The 18,924-nt window shown below is 43.0% G+C and overlaps 1 protein-coding gene across 1 annotated transcript in view; it reads left to right on the forward strand.

The window, feature by feature from the left end:
- Positions 1-252: 252 nt before the first annotated feature.
- mthfd1l (methylenetetrahydrofolate dehydrogenase (NADP+ dependent) 1 like) overlaps positions 253-18,924 on the forward strand; it is a 28,478-nt gene continuing 9,806 nt past the window's right edge. The window contains exons 1-20 of the mRNA XM_037450258.2: positions 253-830; positions 1,645-1,729; positions 1,947-1,997; positions 2,117-2,170; positions 2,766-2,890; positions 3,577-3,677; positions 5,359-5,495; positions 5,784-5,895; positions 6,228-6,295; positions 6,394-6,491; positions 6,630-6,803; positions 7,058-7,194; positions 7,657-7,703; positions 8,121-8,228; positions 8,506-8,580; positions 9,211-9,313; positions 10,358-10,434; positions 11,675-11,815; positions 12,642-12,710; positions 15,513-15,624. Coding sequence (XP_037306155.2) covers positions 595-830; positions 1,645-1,729; positions 1,947-1,997; positions 2,117-2,170; positions 2,766-2,890; positions 3,577-3,677; positions 5,359-5,495; positions 5,784-5,895; positions 6,228-6,295; positions 6,394-6,491; positions 6,630-6,803; positions 7,058-7,194; positions 7,657-7,703; positions 8,121-8,228; positions 8,506-8,580; positions 9,211-9,313; positions 10,358-10,434; positions 11,675-11,815; positions 12,642-12,710; positions 15,513-15,624 — 2,110 coding nt within the window. The 5' untranslated portion in view covers positions 253-594. The remainder of the gene's footprint in view (positions 831-1,644; positions 1,730-1,946; positions 1,998-2,116; positions 2,171-2,765; positions 2,891-3,576; positions 3,678-5,358; positions 5,496-5,783; positions 5,896-6,227; positions 6,296-6,393; positions 6,492-6,629; positions 6,804-7,057; positions 7,195-7,656; positions 7,704-8,120; positions 8,229-8,505; positions 8,581-9,210; positions 9,314-10,357; positions 10,435-11,674; positions 11,816-12,641; positions 12,711-15,512; positions 15,625-18,924) is intronic.

Consider the following 18,924-nt stretch of genomic DNA (forward strand, 5'->3'; position numbering starts at 1 on the left):
GGCTGTGCTTAATGTTTCTTATTCAATGTGTCTCTGGGTTGCTTATAATTTAAAAACTTGCTGCATTCACAAGTAGTCATTAAAGTTTCATCTAGGTCTTTATAATTACTGGGTTAAATGGCTGTTTACTTCGGCCTCCACCCTGTCAAGCTATATTCATTTCAGTTTTTTCCCCCTCAATGCTGGTGCATTCAGGGCACCTGGTGGTGAACAACATGTAGCCTAGGACATCTTTAAAAATATTGCAGTCCTGTCACTCTTTTTATATCAGGATAGGGAAAAACATTACGCATTACGTTACAGAGGCGGTTTTCCAATTCAATATCGAAAAGAAGGCTCCACCCAAAGAACGGGGCATCCCAAAGCCGCTTTATTGGTATACAGCGTCACACCTAAAGGGTTGTTGGTGTATTCCCTCTTGAGTAGTCAAATATCCGACTGCCCCTGAAGCTAGCATTCCTCCATCAGGACCCTGTTGCCAACTTTATTTATTTTTTACCCTCCGGAGGCGGGGTCCTTCTTGCTAACCACTTGCAATACCAACCAAGAAAAGGCTTAGACATCACTATCACACACAACCCAAGAGAAACGACCATGAAGTTGTCCATAATTCGCAGTGCTTGCGGCAGCCTCCGGATGCATCCAGCCCGTCCAGTGAGCGGGGTCAGCGGCTTGTCGCGTAGATGCCACCCGGCCGGTCCGACCCACAGCCGGCTGATCCTCCGGGCGGCGAGCGCCGCTTCGAGCGGAGGTGCCAACCCGGTACCGGCCGTCCACTTCGGGAAACCACCCCGAAAGGAGGACGGCTTTGAGTACGACAGTTCGTTGAGGTAAAGTGTGTAGTGCGTGTGTGTGTGACCCAGCATCACGCTACGGAATCGATGTCGTCTTCGCACGCGTTTTAACCGGGAAATGAGTAAACTATTGCGTAAAGTTAGCATGGTAGGCCGCTGTTTCCGGTCTCATGGCCGCACGTGTAGCTGATCTCGTCAGAGAGACTGCAGCCAGCTGATGTAACTTTTCTCCCTGGTTGCCATTCACACCGCGCTACAACGGTGTCTGGATTCAAGGGGAATCATTCATGGGTGCGAGGCTTGTGGCGTATAGGTTTATTTTATTTTTCCACTTTAAGCGTGTCGGACATGTTGGTTCGGACCTATTTGATGGTGACAATGTTTACGCTGCAGAGTAGGTCCGCGTGTTAACTGGGTCATTTGCATATTGGCTCCTCCCACTATTTATTTACAGTAACTATCTTGGGCGATGGGGTAAAACCTTACAATTATTCAGTTTGATAAGACATAACTTCATGTAACTGTTTGAGTTGGATGTGATGTTTCTTTACCTGCTGCAAATACAGACAAATCACTCTCAGATATTAGTTTTTTTTTGGTTCCATGGGGTGAGGGGGGGGTGGTTGATGTTTTATTTAAATTTAAGTTTAATTTAAGATAATTGGAGTAATACTTGGCCGTGTTTCCATGTTAGCCCACAAACACAGGATAAACCATTCTGAAGGTGCTCTCCTTTTTTCTGATGGTGTTACCTTTTCCAAAATCTCACATATTTTGCTTTGTGTTTCACTTTAATTGAAAACCTAAATAAATGAATGGTCATTACTAACCAGATTATTTTCTCTCATAGCGAGGTGGTTCGGAGCACCAAGGAGGCTATGCTGGCTCTGCAGAGAAGAAATTCAACAGCGCAGCCTTTGTTAGCCATTATACAGGTATGACAAAAATCAAATGTGGCTTTTGCTTACAAGACTGTAAGCAAAGTGAAAACAATTTTGGAAGGATAATAAAATATTGCTAAATTTACCAAGGAATACTTGTACAAGGTAGCTGCATTTGTGGGGGTTTATTTAGCTTTAACCTAAGGAGTGTCTGTTTGAAGTCAATGAAGATGCCTTTGTCTTTCTCATCAAGCACTTTGTTATCTCAAAGGCAGGTGAAGATGACCGCTTGTTGGAGATCAGCAAGAAAATTGCAGCAAGGGTAAGTTCTTGTTTGCTGTTTTCATAAGTGAATTTTTGCCATTTTTGTCGTTTTCACAAATCGACACAATTATCCAAGGAGTTTAACTCTTTAACTTGTTGGTCCCTGTACGTCCACAGATTGGCTTAAACATCACCCAGATTTGTCTGGCAAAGGAGTGCAGTGAAGATGAAGTAAGTGAACCTGATTCACAGATTTGTATCATAAAAGAAGAAAATATCTCTGAACTCCCTCGTTCAATTTCAAGTCCGTGCATGATTGGCCGTTCCCCTCGGTTTGTGTCTAAGGCACTACGGGGGTGGGTTTATCATCTTCAACCCTGTCTTGACTAAGTCATCGATTTATTTGTAGATGGCTGAACCCTCATTTCCTAATCCACTCACTCAAGTTGAATTTATTTGGCTTTAATTTTGTACTTAAAATGTTATTGTGGAATGCGGCCTCTCAGCTGTGGCGCTCTTTTCCCATTTTAAAGTTTACTTTTGATTCATTTAGAAAGAAAGAAACCCTGTAAATATGCTTTCAACTGAGCGGATGATTTACTTAACAATTCTAGATCTAAAGGCCTCTGTATTTACTGAGCATCTTCTTTCACACATTTTCCCTCTTTGTCTGTCTCCCCCAACCTTTACTCCCTCTTTTAGAAAATACAAACATTTTTCCACTTGTTCAACTCATACATGCAGATGCAATATTAACATTTAATAATTTCTGCTATACTACTACTTCTATGAACCTTCTTTTTGTGCGTTTTGTGTCTTCGTATAGATCGTAGAAGAGGTGTTGAAGCTCAACGAAGACCCGGGTGTGCACGGAGTCTACCTCCACCTCCCGCCTGCTTCACTCACCAGTCGGGTGTTGAACACACTCAAACCCGAGAAGGACGTAGACGGGTACAAACCACTAGCACCAGCTAACTAACTGGATACAAGCTATAAGAAGAGTGTTCAGTTCTCGCTTAGAGAGGCTAAATAGTGAAGAGAATATCTCTGGCAAATAGCATGTGCTATTAGTTAAGTCTCTTAACTGTATTGTATTCGTAATCCCTTAAAACGACCAGACACGTCGATTAGCGTTCCAGTTTCTTTTTCCCAACAGAGACAAATGTATTTACTCACATGGTTGTCTTAATTAGAAAGGGGCTGCTCAGAATCAAGGCCGTCTCAATGCAGCGTGTGACTTCAGCACATGAGGGAATGCGGAAAATTTGCGAGGCACCCTTGGTAATCAGCACAAATTGAGTAGCTGACAGCAAATTATGTTAAAAAGAAATAATTGCGATATACATAAAAGGTGATTCGGTTCTTTTTACTTTGTTGCAACAAGCTACTTTATTCTTAGTTTTTAGTTTTTCTTTTAGACCTGTAATCCCAGATGTATCTTCAGTAATGCAATGTTACTCAGCAATGTTGAGCTTTGCCGTTGACTAAATGATGTGTGCCTCGTGTGAATCACATGTTTAAATGATCTGAATTACCATAACACTGTCACTGCACTTAACAAGATAACCTCAATGCAGGGCCCATATGATTTAATAATATTATTTGTTTTGTTCCCTTCCATTTGGTCTTGTACATAGGATATCCGATCTGAATATGGGCCGTCTGGTGCGAGGAGACATGAGTAAAGGCTTTGTGCCGCCCGTTGCCAGCGCTGTCCTCGCTCTGCTGGAGAAACATGGTAAGCACACAGACATAATGGCTGTAATGCTGCTCGCATTTCATTCACAAAGGGACTTTTTTCCAAGACACATCCAAGCATAAAAAATGCATTTGTAGCTGATCAAATTAATTTAATAGCAGCTGGAATAGAAGAAAGCTCTAATAATCACTTGTATTGTGGTACACAAGATCCTACTTGTAACTTGCATTGTATAACTGCATTAAATAACAGAAATGTACTAATTTCTATGTTTGGATCACACCAGTTGGTAAGAACGCAGCAGAGACTGAAATCTAATTCTATAAATGGTCTTATACCAAAGGTTTACAATGTAGCCTTGATTTTATTGCAAATTTGGTACCTCTAGATGCGAGTTCTTGCTGGATGTCCTGATTTTCACACCAGATTCTTGGATAAAACCCACTTCTAAGTCCAATAATAGTGGCGAGTCTTTTGCTCGAGAAGCAGTCAAGTTAAAAACACTTTTTATTGTCTTTTCTGCCTTCAACCCATAACAATATTTTCTCAATTTCTTTATTAGTTGTTAATCATTCTTATTCAAAGGCCATGTTTCTCTCACCGCTTTCTCCAGGTCAAACCCCTCAGGTTGAAATACTTCCTCGTATAGAGAAAGGGGGACTTTGCAGAATGCAGATTGCAAATAGTAGACGTGCGGCTCTCAACTGAGAATGATCCTGATTCACTAACGTACTCAAGCTGATTTAATGAATTCAACGGTAATTTTAATTAAGTGCATTTCTACTTGCAACGTGCTTATAATTGGCGTGTAGAACATAAGATGGTGCATTTTGGGACTTATTTGGGGAAACTGCAGTACTCCAAAAATATTTTTTCATTGGGACAATGCACAATAAAAAATGCCGACGCACCAGACTTTTTAATTTGGGACTAATTTAAGACCCACCCCAAGGTTCAGAGAGTAGGGGTCAAAGTTCAGGTGTACACAGTGCTCCTGATAGAATTAGCATTTTTGCTAACATGTGATGCAGTTTGTCAACACGCAATGTGTTTCAAATGAAGAACGTGTGTTCCAGTTGCAGTAGTATACCGTTTGGTGCATTTCTAAATATAAAATGAGCAAACTGTTGCACACCAGTTGGTCGACTAAAGAAAATACCCTCCCATTAGCAATATAAACCCCAAATGTCCCACATTCTGTCTTCTTCACCTGCATTCACCTCAGATTATTTTAACCCAATGGTCTATTTAGTGAAAGGTTTTCAGTGTGCATGTAAATGCCATTTCCATAATGTAAAGTGCCACAAATCAGCACACCTTATTTGTAATTATAACCACAGTGATGCACAAAGCTATTGATTAGCAACTTTTCCAATTATTTTCTTTTTGTGCTTTACACAAGAAAAACAATCCAATTACAGACAAATATACCCCAAAAAATATATTTGGAAAAACAGTAATAATATAACCTTTTAGAGGGATGACATATATAAGTGAGTAGTTACAAACTAATAAATAACCCGTTGGTAGAAATTAAAAGCAGGGACAAATTAAATAAAAATTGCATGAGCTAAATACAAAACGTTTTCATATTTCCATCCATGGTCCTTATTTTAATACGCTCGACTATTATCGAGATACTTACCTCGCCGACAGTTTTGTCGTTTGGGAAAAAAACGAGGCCTTAATTCACAGATGTTGCATTGAACTATTTCTGCAGATGTTCCTTTGGAAGGGAAAGCTGTGCTGATGGTCGGAGGAGAAGGGCCCTTCGGGGTGGCCCTGCAGTGCCTGATAGAAAGAAGTGGAATGGTGGTTTCCAAGAGTCACTGGAGCTCCAAGAACCTTCAGAGTCAGGTGTGTGTGCATGTGACTCTCCACACGTTTTACTCGACATTTATTTGTATAAATGTAAGTGTTAAATCACTTCAGCTATTGCTAACTGAATGGCTTTGCCAGTTGAAAGCCTTTTTCTAACTATCGGCAGGATTTTTCGAAAAAGATTTTTGGCTAATTTGTGATAAAAGTTCTTTAAGCCTGTCACAGACCATAGTTAGCATAACACGCACGTCTTCTATACTCATACATTTTACTTACATAACAATCTCTGTTCTTTTGCTTTACTTATTTTTTCTGATTCCCAAGGTGATGCAGGCGGACGCTGTGGTCCTATTAGGAGCTGAGATTGTGGATTTCCCCTCCACCTGGGTCAAACCAGGGGCCTCCGTCATCCGCTGCACGCCGACTCTGGAGACAGGTAGTGTGAAATGGATTGTGATAGTCATCAATGTCACCTTGTAGGGGGCATCCAGGTGTCCTACTTGGTAGAGCGGCCCATGAACCAAGGCTGAGTCCTTACCGCAGCAGCCCGGGTTTGAATCAGAGCAGTGGCCCTTTGCTGCATGTTGGTACCAACTTAAAATATATATATATATATATATATATATACCCTAAATGACACTCGCCCTGTTTGAGTGACTTTTCAGAATGGATTATAGAAGACCTAGTGTACTTTGTGTTTGGCTTTTTTCTGCATTGTAGAGTTCTTGGATTTGCAGCATATCGTGTAAGCATCTTTTTTGCTCTTAGATGAACATGCCATTGGGATGTCCTCAAACGTTGGGTTGGGGGCCCTCACAGCCGCATACCGAACACAGGTGCGTCTCCTTCTTTCTGTCTCTATCATTGACCCATGTTTTTACTACCTTCTTTTCTTTTTCAACTACCTACCTCGTTGTCTCCCCTCTGTGTCTAGAACGTGGTGCGTAGTTGCGATCGGCGGCTCCAGGAGCAGCAGTACCAACCCTGGCATTTACGCAGCCTCAAACTGCAGCCCCTGACCCCTGTGCCAAGGTATGGACGATATAACAATCCACATCCACCTGGGTGTAGGATCCTTTTCTCGCGACGCACTGTTCCTTAAGTTAATTTGGCGCTTTTAAAATCAAAGTGCGTGAGACTGATGATTCTTTCTGTATTTGTATTTGTCAGTGACATAGAGATCTCCAGAGCTCAGACGCCCAAACCAGTGGAGCAGCTGGCTGAGGAGATTGGTTTGCTGCCAGAAGAGCTTGAAGCTTACGGCAGGAGCAAAGCAAAGGTCCGACTCTCTCTGTTAGACCGCCTCCAGGAACAGCCCGATGGGAAATATGTGCTGGTTGCCGGGTGCGTGTTACCTATTAACTGAATTATTTTTCTTGACTATTTCTTCTGCTTATATTTGTGATTCAAAATAAGTTAATCTTGACTGGTCCAAAGCAAGGTCACACGGGCGAGCCGTCACTCAGGCCCTGCTTCCTTTTATGGTATCCACTTTAAAGCCATATATCAATGAATTGGCTACAGGCAAAATGTGATTGAGACTTGAAATGTATAATACAGATGTGGAATATTAATATTCTGTATGTCTGTATGTCTAGTATAACTCCCACTCCACTGGGCGAAGGCAAAAGCACGGTGACCATTGGCCTCGTCCAGGCCCTCACTGCCCACCTTAAGCTCAACTCCTTTGCCTGTCTGCGACAGCCTTCCCAGGGACCCACCTTTGGGGTCAAAGGTCAGTAATGACTACTACATGCTAGTTGCCTATGATATATCCTGTGCCCCAGAAAAGCAGTGTCTTAATTTGCAGGTCATCCTTCCAAAACTTGATTTTGTACTCTGTATTGTAAGAAAGCTAAATTCAACTCTGTTTCCTTTTTATTTTGTGCATTTCAATACAGACCATACACACATTTCCATGTTAGAAAAGTTGGATGTTATTTCGTAATGCAACTCTTACGTTAGTCAAGTGGAATTTGGAAAAGGCCAGAGACGGGCTCCCGCGGAGCAGTTGGGAATGTCTCAAGTAACTGCGTGTTACGCCATCTTTGTCAGCGTGGGGCAGCATTTCAGAGCCTGCTGCCCCTGTGCAGGGGTGGCGCGGTTCACTCTGACCGCACGGCTCGGCATTCCTCCCTTTGTGTGTTGCTGTCCCGTTGGTTCGCCTCTGACTGTGTTACCTGTTGTTTGTGCCTAGGGGGAGCTGCAGGAGGGGGATATGCCCAGGTCATCCCGATGGAGGAGGTAAGACACACAGACACCCTCAAAGCTGCCTGCCGGGACCAACGTGGGCTTCAAAGACTTAAGATATGCAGGGACTCGCAATAGTTTTCACACACACACACACACGACTCCTGGAGCTTTGGCATAATATTGTCTGTGACCAAATCACTGTCTGTGAAGGGAAGGAGGGGTGAGGTGGAAGCGGACCAATTTTAGAGCTGCAGTCTTTCATCTTCGTTTCATCTTCATCTTCATCTTTTCACAATGGATCTGAAACCATGAGTCACTTACTCTGTTTGAATCCATGTGATTTTACATGATTTCATTTGAATTGTTGGTGGTTTTAATTCCACTGCAGCCACCCAAAGCTCCAATGTGTATTCTTTCACACTGTTTCCGCACATCAGTCCTCTGTTTTTTTTGTTTTTTACCGTTCAGTTCAACCTCCATCTGACTGGTGACATTCATGCCATCACAGCATCCAACAACCTGGTGGCAGCAGCCATCGATGCCAGAATGCTTCACGAGGCGACGCAGTCAGACAAGGTGACCTCAGTAATAACTTTCCCGTACAACAGCTCGAAGTGTGTGGACCCGGATGCAAGTATAACGATGACTTAGCAAGCAATTCCAAATGTGCTCATTAACAATAATTATATATTATCTTATTCTGTTATCTGGTGTAAATAAATACTCACAGGGAAGCCTTAAACAGGTGGTACTAAGACAATGAACTAATTACTGTAAGAGCATGCTTTTCATATCTCAATTACACATTCAACACGTGAGGTAATTAAATCATTGTTTTCCTTATTCCTTCAAGGCCCTGTACAATAGACTCGTACCCACGGTGAACGGAGTCAGAAGATTTTCACCCATCCAAATCTCCAGGCTTCGTGTAAGTCTAAAACTTAAATAACCATTCCTCTTTTAGCCATTAGGGGACCTCAGTGAGCCGTAAATTCAATCTTCACCTCCACCGTGTCCTCATCTCCCAAATCTATGTTGCATTAATCTTCTACATGTCTACAAGTAATGCTCTTTGTTTGTGGTATTGATGAACAAGGCCTAATATCAAGTCATACTCAATTAAATACAAATGGCACATGAGATGTTTGATCATAAAACGATGGGCCGTCTGTCCTCCTGTATGAAAGTCTCCTGGAGGAGAAGTTAAAAGACTATAAAATATTCATTGGTCTTAATGGACAGTGAGATGGACGGAGTGAGAGAGGAGAGTTGTGTGTTTCTATTTGAACTCCAGTACTCCCAGTGAACCGTAGCAACCTGACAGCAGGTTGATCGCCTCAGAGGCATTTATTCTTATTTTGTTTACACATCCTGGGGTGATACTGCATCCAGCTAAGTCCCACTACTTGTATTTGTAAATGCAGACGATGTCAGGTTACCCTAAGTAACTGTATCTGGCAGTATCTGCACAGCTGGGACTGAAGCCAAAATGTAGACATAAACATCACAACGCACTCACAGATGATCCTCTTAACAGTCTTTGTCTCTTCGATTCCAGCGTCTAGGGATTAATAAAATGGATCCCGCATCTCTGACACCCCAGGAAGTCAGCACCTTTGTTCGTCTTGACCTTGACCCCTCAAAGATCACCTGGCAGAGAGGTATCTAAACCAAGTGTGGGGGCGGGGGGGGGGGGGGGGGCGAGCATGTGTTGAAGTATTCAGGGGGATTAGTGTTTTATTCTCGACCCGGTCCTTCTTTGCATCTGACAATATTATCAACACACTAACCGACGTGATGTATAAACATTAGGAATGTTGTATGCATTAGGCCGTCCGAACCATAAAGCACAAAGCTAGTTTTTTATTACACATTAACCTCTTGTCATTTTGTGGTAGTGATATATTTTAGCTCAAGGACAAGAAATCTGGCAATATTTTAACTGCTTTTCCTTGTTAGTTTTAATTCATCATACTTACTATTCTACTTTATAGTTTCAGTTTGATTTCACAATGTATTTGTTTCTTGAGAATGAAATGCTGTTTCATATGGATTCAACGCGCCTGAAGTCATGAGCACGGAGGCTACCTCAGAGGTAGCTGTGTTTGCTTTAAAGTCGTCAGTGAGAACAACCAGCTGGGCTCCGCTATGACTGATGTGGTATTTACTCCAGTGGCTCCGGAGGGCACTCTTTAAAGACCGACTGTGGAGATTAAAAACAGATTTACAACCTAATGTTATGCGGCTGCGATTGTGTGTATGTGTTCCTGAAACAAACCATGTTTTTTTGTTTTTTTTTCACTTTCCCTTTCAATTCATCAAACCAACATGAGGATAATGTTTGACTAATGGGACTCCCTGCCTCGCTGTAACAACAGTCAAGCAACATTATCGGAGTGTAGGCCGATTCCTGAGTGAATAAACTTTAGGTAGCAAATCCACTTTCAGTGTGGTGCCCACGACTCACTATAACCGATAAGAATCTAGCTTTGTGTCAATTATTTTAGTTTGAGTTTTGAAATGGATTTTTACAGACATGCAGGATCAGGCTGTAAAAACATAACTCTCTTGTGTGTCTCCGGCATCAAGTCTAAATAAATTGTGTTCAGTCATTGACTTAATGGACGTTTTCCGGCTCAAGGTTGTGGATTCTATGAGAAATGACCAGGAAACTAAACCTTTTTCTTTTTGTCGTGGTTTCCCAGTTGTTGACACGAATGACCGTTTCTTGAGGAAGATCACAGTGGGACAGGCGAGCACTGAAAAAGGACAGATAAGAGAGGTATGCTGACCTCGTGACTTCACATTCATACCAAAAACCCTTTTTTGTTTGTTTGTGCGTTTATGATACATTCATTGAAAATATTTTCTGATTTCCCTTATGAGAAATGTTGATTTCACTGCAGGTTATGATGATATGAATTGGCCTTGCATGAGGTACTTAAACACAGTCAATGTAATGCCCACTGTGGACCTCGGCCAGCACACTCCCAGCTGGGAGAAGATCGGTTAACTTGCACCGTGTACCAACTTAAGTCTCACAATAAGACAAAACATTTACGGTTATTAAGGTAATGCACTGACTATGGATGAGTACCTCCTACAACCCCAGCTCAAAACATCACAACTATCCCTTTTAAGGAAGCATGAGTTGCATTTATTTGAGGTACTCAAACTTTTTAATACACCCTCTCCTCCATTTATCCTGTTCTCTCTTTTATGATTAAGCCCAGATGTATTTCATCCATATGTCTGCAGTAATGACAGCTAAATGAAATCCTGTAAATAAACACTTCACCTCAATGGGAAGCAAACGGGCGTAAGTGAAAGCAAATGTTTGAAGAAGGAGAAAAGTGACCCACACACACACACTCGCGCTCAAAGACACACACACCTGGAGCCGCCTCTTAGCTAGTTCAGCAGATGTTTACATTTACCGCCATCAGTTCCTCCATTCTGTTTCCTTTTTCATTCCTCCTTCCTCCAGCGCTGGACACACTATAGCCCCTCAGGGCATTATTGCTGGGAGTAGAAATGTGTTCCTTGGTGGATTGATGCGGTTTAAGTTCTATTTCTTTTGACGTGCCTTGGTTTTTCCATACTCTTCCCATAGGAAATTCCACATTCCATCTTTTTCTGTTGTTGACCCAAATCAACACGGAAAGTCCAGACTAAAATGGTCAGACATCATAATTGACTACTCCAAAACTAGGCCATAATCGTATGACTTGTATTCTCTCGCCCGTGTGATAAAGCCTGACCGTCACTGTGGAAACGTGTCTCCCCGTTCTGGGTTTGCTTCAGAACTGTGGTCTTGAGACTATTATTCTTTACCAAGCAGTCGACACTTCAATATATAGTAAAAAGTGCCAAATTAATTTTGCATCTTTGCTGCAAACACACACAAATGAATTCCTACAATGTGTCGTGGTTGATAAATGTATCTCCGTGTTCTCGTAGCCGGGCTACAGACACTGCAGTGTGTTGTAGTTCACATTGTGTCACTTTTCCTCACTCTGCAGACCGGGTTCGATATCGCAGTGGCCAGCGAGATCATGGCCATCCTGGCTCTGGCGGACGGCCTGGAGGACATGAAAAGGCGTCTGGCGCGCATGGTGGTGGGCACCAGTCGCTGTGGAGAACCCGTCACCGCAGAGGACCTGGTGTGTGTGTGTGTGTGTGTGTTTGTGTGTTGCTGTGGGGTCTTCTCAGTCAGAGAGTTTGGGAATTTCACAGCTGACCAGCTCACAACTGGATTTTCATCACTACATCTTAGAATTGCAAAGGAGGGACTTTCATGCGCCGTCGGGCCCTTGTTGGTGTTTTCTGCAGAAAATGCATATGTTAAAAATAATTCATTGTTCTGTTCGGGCAAACTTTCAGTTTAAACATTTCCAAATTCCCAGTTCACCTTAGATTCCGTTAAAGTACCACTTCCCCTGTTCAAAACATCACGTCTCATATAAGTTTAACCTCCTATCTAGATGTTAAGCAGAGTTTTTGCACCTCTCCCAGAGTCCCCATGCCGGGTCAGCTGGTTCTGGTTTTGCACAGTCGGCCTGTGTTTTTGGCTCAGGGCCGAAGAGGAGGATCGCCTATAGTTACATTAGTCTTCTGATTAGGCTCTTTGCAAAAACATCACCGCGCCTTTTTTAGACCCAGCCCCAGTGAGGCAATGGGGTGTGTGTGTGTGTGTGTGTGTGTGTGTGTGTGTGTGTGTGTGTGTGTGTGTGTGTGTGTGTGTGTGTGTGTGTGTGTGTGTGTGTGTGTGTGTGTGTGTGTGTGTGTGTGTGTGTGTGTGTGTGTGTGTGTGTGTGTGTGTGTGTGTGTGTGTGTGTGTGTGTGTGTGTGTCAGAAGACAAAGCATATTTTAGGAAGCGAGCGCCTAAAAATGGACTGTGGTAGCATATAAAAGCTGTAAATCTGAGGTTAACTGTTTGTTTGAATCCATCTAACTTGTTCTTGTTTCCTTTCCTTCCTGCCTGTCAGGGCGTGAGTGGAGCGCTGGCCGTGTTAATGAAAGATGCCATTAAGCCCACGTTGATGCAGACCCTCGAGGTGAGACACGCACATAACCCCACTTAAATACTCATCATCCTGCTCAACGGAGCGTCTTCAGGTGCATGTCCTGTGGAAGGAACAGGCCGGCGGTCCACGGGGACGCTGAGGTTTCATTACACCTAAATCTGCTGTCAGAGAGGCGAGAGCGAGCGCCCCGCCGAGAGCTTTTAAGAACGCATGATGAATTGACTTTTTCCACCCCGCGGCTTGTTATCTTGTGATCAGCTCGGAGGAGTGTAGCGGACAGGTGGAGCTCAGATTCATTGGGTCAGATTCATTGGGTCCTAAGTCCTTGTGACTACTTAAACCATAACTCTGCCTCTCGCAGCATCTGGCTTTCATTGAGTTTATGAGACATTACAGTTAGATGAGTGGACACGTGGTCACTCAGGAACATAAGCACATATTTATTCCCCTGTTCTAGAGGGAAAAAGCCCAACCCTCCAGGTGATTACGGGAGAAATGGAGAGGAGTGGAAGGTTTAAATCATTGAATGTACCGATAACAAACCAGACATTTAGAATTGATCTTTGGCCTCTCTGGTACAGCGAAAGCCCACATGAAAGAAGAGGACTAGCCCTTTAACTGTTACTATACCCAACTGTATTAAGTTATATGGCTCCATGGTGTGCTTCATATGTAGCTATGTTTTTTATAGTGAACTACAGTGGCCGATTGAGTCATTAAAGTCAAGTCATTCAGGTTCCTACTTAAATGTTTGTGTTTTTGTTAGTTGCACATAGCAAAAATAAACACAGAGGGGGTGGAGTGTTTCATGCAGCATATATGTATAATTCTTTTATACATAAAGAGGAGGAAGCATTGCGGTCATGTTGTGTGAAAGCGTTTCCTGTGGTTCCGGTCAGGGGACTGGTATCGGCGACCGACAGGCCCTCGAAGCTCCATGAGAACTTTCCGCTCCGCTGGGCTGCCTGCGCCCTTCATGCCCTCTTGGCTCGTGATTGTTTGTGTTGAATACGGATTCACACAAGAGAATGGACTTGGCATGTGGAAGCCAGTTAGTTTTTGTGTGGGTGTTGGAGCGCACGTGTTTCTGTGTTGTTTCAGATGGGGTTTGGAGCTTTTCTCAAGAAGAAAGGGGATCATTTGTTAACCTACTCCCTGTGTACTATCATGTAGCATCTTTTCTAGCGAGAGGCACTAGAGGAGGGATAGACAATCAGGCCACTGACCACAGGTGTGAATCAGTGTGCTGTCTATGAATCATTTTTATGTTCCCTATGAGTGTGGCTCTGGTTCTGTAGCCGGCGTATTGGACCGTACAAGAGATGAACAAAAACAGGAAGACGGAGATCACGTCACGGTTTCCTTCTCTTGTGCATTTTCCTTTTTTTTTCTTCATAATGCTGTTTTTTAGTGGGAAAGGGGACAGAGCTGAATTTTATTATCTTTCCGCTTTCAACAACCTGTTGAGGCTAATTTATTGCCTGTCTCTTTTCCTCTTGTGCGTAGGTGGAAAGTGTAAACTGGTTCATGTTCATTCAGGAGAGAATTCACATAATGTAGGACAGAAAGGAACATGTTTTTAATTGGTTATTAAAAGTAATGTTCTTTTTAATGTTTAGTCTTCCTCTTTTTCCGCTCAGCTGCTCCTCTTTTCATTTTCTTCTTGTAGTTGGATACTGCTGGGATCTCTTCAGCTGGTTTTCATATACAAATAGACAGCGGTTGTCACAGCTTTGTTAAATGGCTGATTGACTCCTGTGAGGGGAGGCTGTTTATGCGGGCAAAGGGAGAGGTATGCAAACAAAAGCTTAGAAAATCAGTCCTTCCCATCCTTCCTTTTAACTTCCCGCAAGGAATTCACATGCAGCTCAACAATGGGTCAGGTGGCTTTTCAGTTTTATCATTTCTGTTCTTTTTTTTTTTTTTTTAATAAAGTGTCTTAAATGCAACAGAAGGCTTGTTTTCTTGAGCAGGAGAGGAACATGCAAACCCTTTTAGGATAAGTAGACTGCCCCCGGGGGCTTTAAATTATTATCAGCAGTTTCATTCGTTTGCAAAGGAAACGCATTAAATGCAGTTTAATAAAATCAATTTATATTAGTCATGCACTCTAACACAGTATTTCTATTCTGCTTGTTAACGCTAAAGTGCAAACAACCCCAACAATAACCAACAGCCAATAACTCTAACAACAATAAAAGTGGGTTAGTAGTAAATTGCACATCACCCACATGAAGAGAAAGCTACATACTTGCTTCACTATGTTGTGAAAACCCCATCGCACGGATATCCATCCATTTTGAATACATATCTGAAGTCTCTCTGGTTCTATGAGGGAACCCTGATCCACCTAGAGGCAATGGGATCGATATTTTTGTTCGCACGTTACTTGGAAGGTTGAGTTCAGATCAAGAACTGATCTCTTACATCAACAGAGAAGTGTCCATACAGGCCGAGACATCTGGTAACTTATACTTGAAGTTCTCCTTTAGTGTGTTTGTGTGTGTGTGTGTGTGTGTGTGTGTGTGTGTGTGTGTGTGTGTGTGCGTGTGTGTCCAGACTTTGAAGAGTAATCCAAATCAGCAGGGGGCGAGCGGGGGGGAAACTTGGCCTGTAGTCGGGCTGCCACGCTAGTAGAGAACCTCTTAACTTGAGCCTGCTGCTTACTCGACCACAGTCCCAGCGTAGCCCCACTTTAGCACTTATTCATCCTTCTGAAAGATATTGAATTTAGTTTTGAAAGAACGAGTTAGTCCTTCTTTGAACTTGGTGGGTCACACTGTTTTCTAAACCTCTCCTGCATGTTTTGTGTGCCCCTCTTTATTGTTGCAGGGTACGCCAGTGTTTGTGCATGCTGGGCCCTTCGCCAACATCGCCCATGGCAACTCCTCCGTGCTGGCAGACAAGCTGGCTTTGAAGTTGGTTGGACGGGACGGCTTTGTGGGTGAGAACACAACCCGCGCATACAGATCACACACACACACACACACACACACACACAACCCCAAAGACTCCAGAGGATGACCGACAGCTAGAGGTTGACTGCAGAGTGTAGGAACCCCGGATGCGGAGGGAGTTTACGGCCCTAATCTTCCCAAGCCGTGCAGATCAAACCTCAGTTCACACCAGTCGTGAACTTGGGCTTGCTCCGCTGCTTTTACGACCTCTGTTCTGCTTTCATCATAGTTCTGGTTCTGTCCCAACATCCCCTGGATGCTGCGTAACTTTCTAGGAAGCGGCTAAAAAGATTGCTTGGGAAAAAAAAAAAGAAATCCCTGGAGAGGAAGGAAGCTGATTGATAATCTTAAGAGCCCCTGGAATGCTTTAGAGTAAACCACACTAATCCCTCCAACGTCAAAGCATACTTGAGTATTTCCATTTTTATCCGTCCATCTGTCCCGCTGCCCACTTTCTGTCCTCTTTTACTTTGGCTGCAGAAATATGTCTGGAATGTACATGTGTGTGTTGTTGAGTTGGTTGGGTGAGTTTGATGTATGCGTGGGGGGGGAATAACCAGGGGAAGGGAACGGGACGCAAGCTGTCATCTGTGAGCAGAGAGTTGGGTTTCACAACACCGGAGCGGAGAGGCTTGTGTGCGCTTTATACCCAACCTCTCCACAATTTTCAATGTGTCCATCTACCCCCTTCCCCCTCCCTCCCGCACCCACTTTCCCTGTTGGTGCGTTTGTTACCTAACCCTCAGGTATGCCAAGAACTCCCTTCTTTCCCTCCTCTCTGAAGCTGGGAGGCTTTTTCCCGCTCCCTCTCGAGCCCCCGCTCTCTGACGCGATACACGTTGCCTTATTTGGCTCCAACGAGAAGGATGATTCAAGTGAAATTGAGTAAATAAATATACCTGCATATGCAGTCTGGACCGGGTCATGATTTTTATTAAGTAATTGCCAAAATGAATCAGGATGATGACGTCTGAAGGGTTTCGGCTATTTGTACTACTATATTTGGAGGTGAAATCACATTCCTGTAATCCCTCATTGCACAAGAAAACATGCATGAGGACACCAAGTCCATAAGCGCCAATTTAAAATATTCAGGGGATTTTTTTTGGTTGTAAATATAAAAAGTTATTTTATTGTTTGCTTCAACTGACGTAATGTGTGCGTAAAGGGAAACCGACAGAGAATTATCACCTCAGTTCACTCTCACTGCTCCCGTCGGCCTTGTTTTTGACACACGGCCGACAGCTGTTTTCAACACAAAAAGGGCTAAAACGGTACTCCACCTGCTCGGCACCCATCGGCAGCTGTGTGCTACGGTCAGCTATTGAGTTGTTAAAACCCAGATACTGTTTCCACAAGTCCAAAAGAAATCAGTTAGTGCATTTTTAAAACCAAACATGTGATGTAATGATAATAACTGTTATATAGTATTTAAATCGTGTTAATAATACTTGTGTCAATGTCTTATTTCTAATTCCGCTGCTCTTGAATATTTGTTTCGGGCCCCACAAACTCTCGCTTCACCTCTTGACACTTTTATTTTTTTAATTTTATTTAATTATGATAAATATTTGCAGACAATAATTGGTTAAATAAAGAAGTTAAGATTAATTAAACTAATGGCATTATGCTTTTTGATTTGACCCTTAATAATTCTGATGTTACATTTTTAGGGCAATTTAAAGATTAAACCAAACTTAAACCCAAATTGACGGTTATTATTCATTTTGTCTTTGACACTGATGTAACCACAACAATGTTTTATTAGAATGTATAATAATGTAATTACAGATTATCTCTACAAACTCTGCTCGTGTGCTGATGGAAGTAGATGAACTCTCTGTGAACTCAGAGGCTTTTGGGGGGGGGTGTAAATAAATTCCTAGACGCCCTTTATCATGCTCTGTATTATTGTGGGTCGCTTTGAAATCTGGCCTTAAAATTGAGAAATGCTGCTATTTGGAGGAGGAGGCTGCTGTGAGATGAATCCCACATGCTGGATGTGATTGATTCCTGTAGCAGTCCGGCGTATCGAACGCAGTTAACCCCCCCCCAACGCGGTTTAAACTAAAGCGACAAATCATTTGGTCTTTTATAGAAGTCGCCCCTGAGAAATTATTCTATAATCAGCATGTAAACCTTTTTGACGCCACTTTAAAAAGAAAATCACCTTCTTTTTTTTAAAATCCTCCAGCCTAGATTTGTTTGCAATACAGATATTTAGTAGAACGTAATCCCGTAATAAAAAAATTGCATTAAAATGACAGTTCCGCACACCCGCAGTTTGGAAAGACCCACGTGGGACAGAGCAATGCTCATTATTCATGACCTGTGCTTTATTCACAATATTTTCCCAACAGGGAACTGAAAGTGAAACATAACCGCAGTTAAAATATTGTTAACGTACTGTTCACTTAAACTAATATTGTTCTTTGGGTGGGGGGGCTTTACATGAAAATGTGTTTCAGGTGGCTAAAATATATGTTTGTGCTGTTCCCAGCCACGGAAGTACATTTCGCTGCTCTTGTTATTGCACTCATGGCTGCTTTTCCAGACTGGGAACATGGCAACCGCCATTGCACTATCCCTTTTTATGTAGCTGTAAATGTATGCTTGAGGAAGTAGTGCAGAAATGATGGGTAGATTTATAGATATATTGAGGTATATTGACTATAATTAAGTACCTCTAACAGGCTCACTTAAAAAAAACACCAAGTTATGCCATTGAGAAAAAGGCCATAGTAAAAAATACAGGATTTGGGCCTTTTCAAATTTCCTTTTCCGTAATTATTATTTGCAGTCCAGCTAAATGCAACAGCTGGACGAGTTTGTGTGGATGAAACCTTCTGTGTTGGTGCTTTTAGCTGCCCGGGTGTCAACGCCATCCGGCTCCCATGTCACCCTCTGCATCGACCTCGCCTTCCCCCCCCTCGCCCTTTAGCCGCGTCAAGGCCGTCACACAGAACAGGAAGCCGGCGAGCGTTTCCTCGTGACCTCCTCTGGAGTCAACCTCCTGCTGGGGAGCGATGTCACGGTGAAAGGAGTGTCGTACCCGCTGTCATTGTGCACTCGCGGCCTTTCCTTCCATTCTTTGTCCTCGCATTACTGTAGTAGTGCGGGAGTTCTCCTGTGGTGAACTGGTGGGAGGTCGTCACACAAATATCTGGGAATCCTGATTCCACAAGATTTTCACTGGCAGGCGGGTTTACGAGAAATAGCCCGCTATCTGTCAGCGGCCGAGGCCACCCGTAGTCCAGTTACATTGTAGAGAGGGAGAGACTTCTTCT

Source organism: Pungitius pungitius, chromosome 20, assembly GCF_949316345.1.
Source record: "Pungitius pungitius chromosome 20, fPunPun2.1, whole genome shotgun sequence".
Lineage (NCBI taxonomy): Eukaryota > Metazoa > Chordata > Actinopteri > Perciformes > Gasterosteidae > Pungitius > Pungitius pungitius.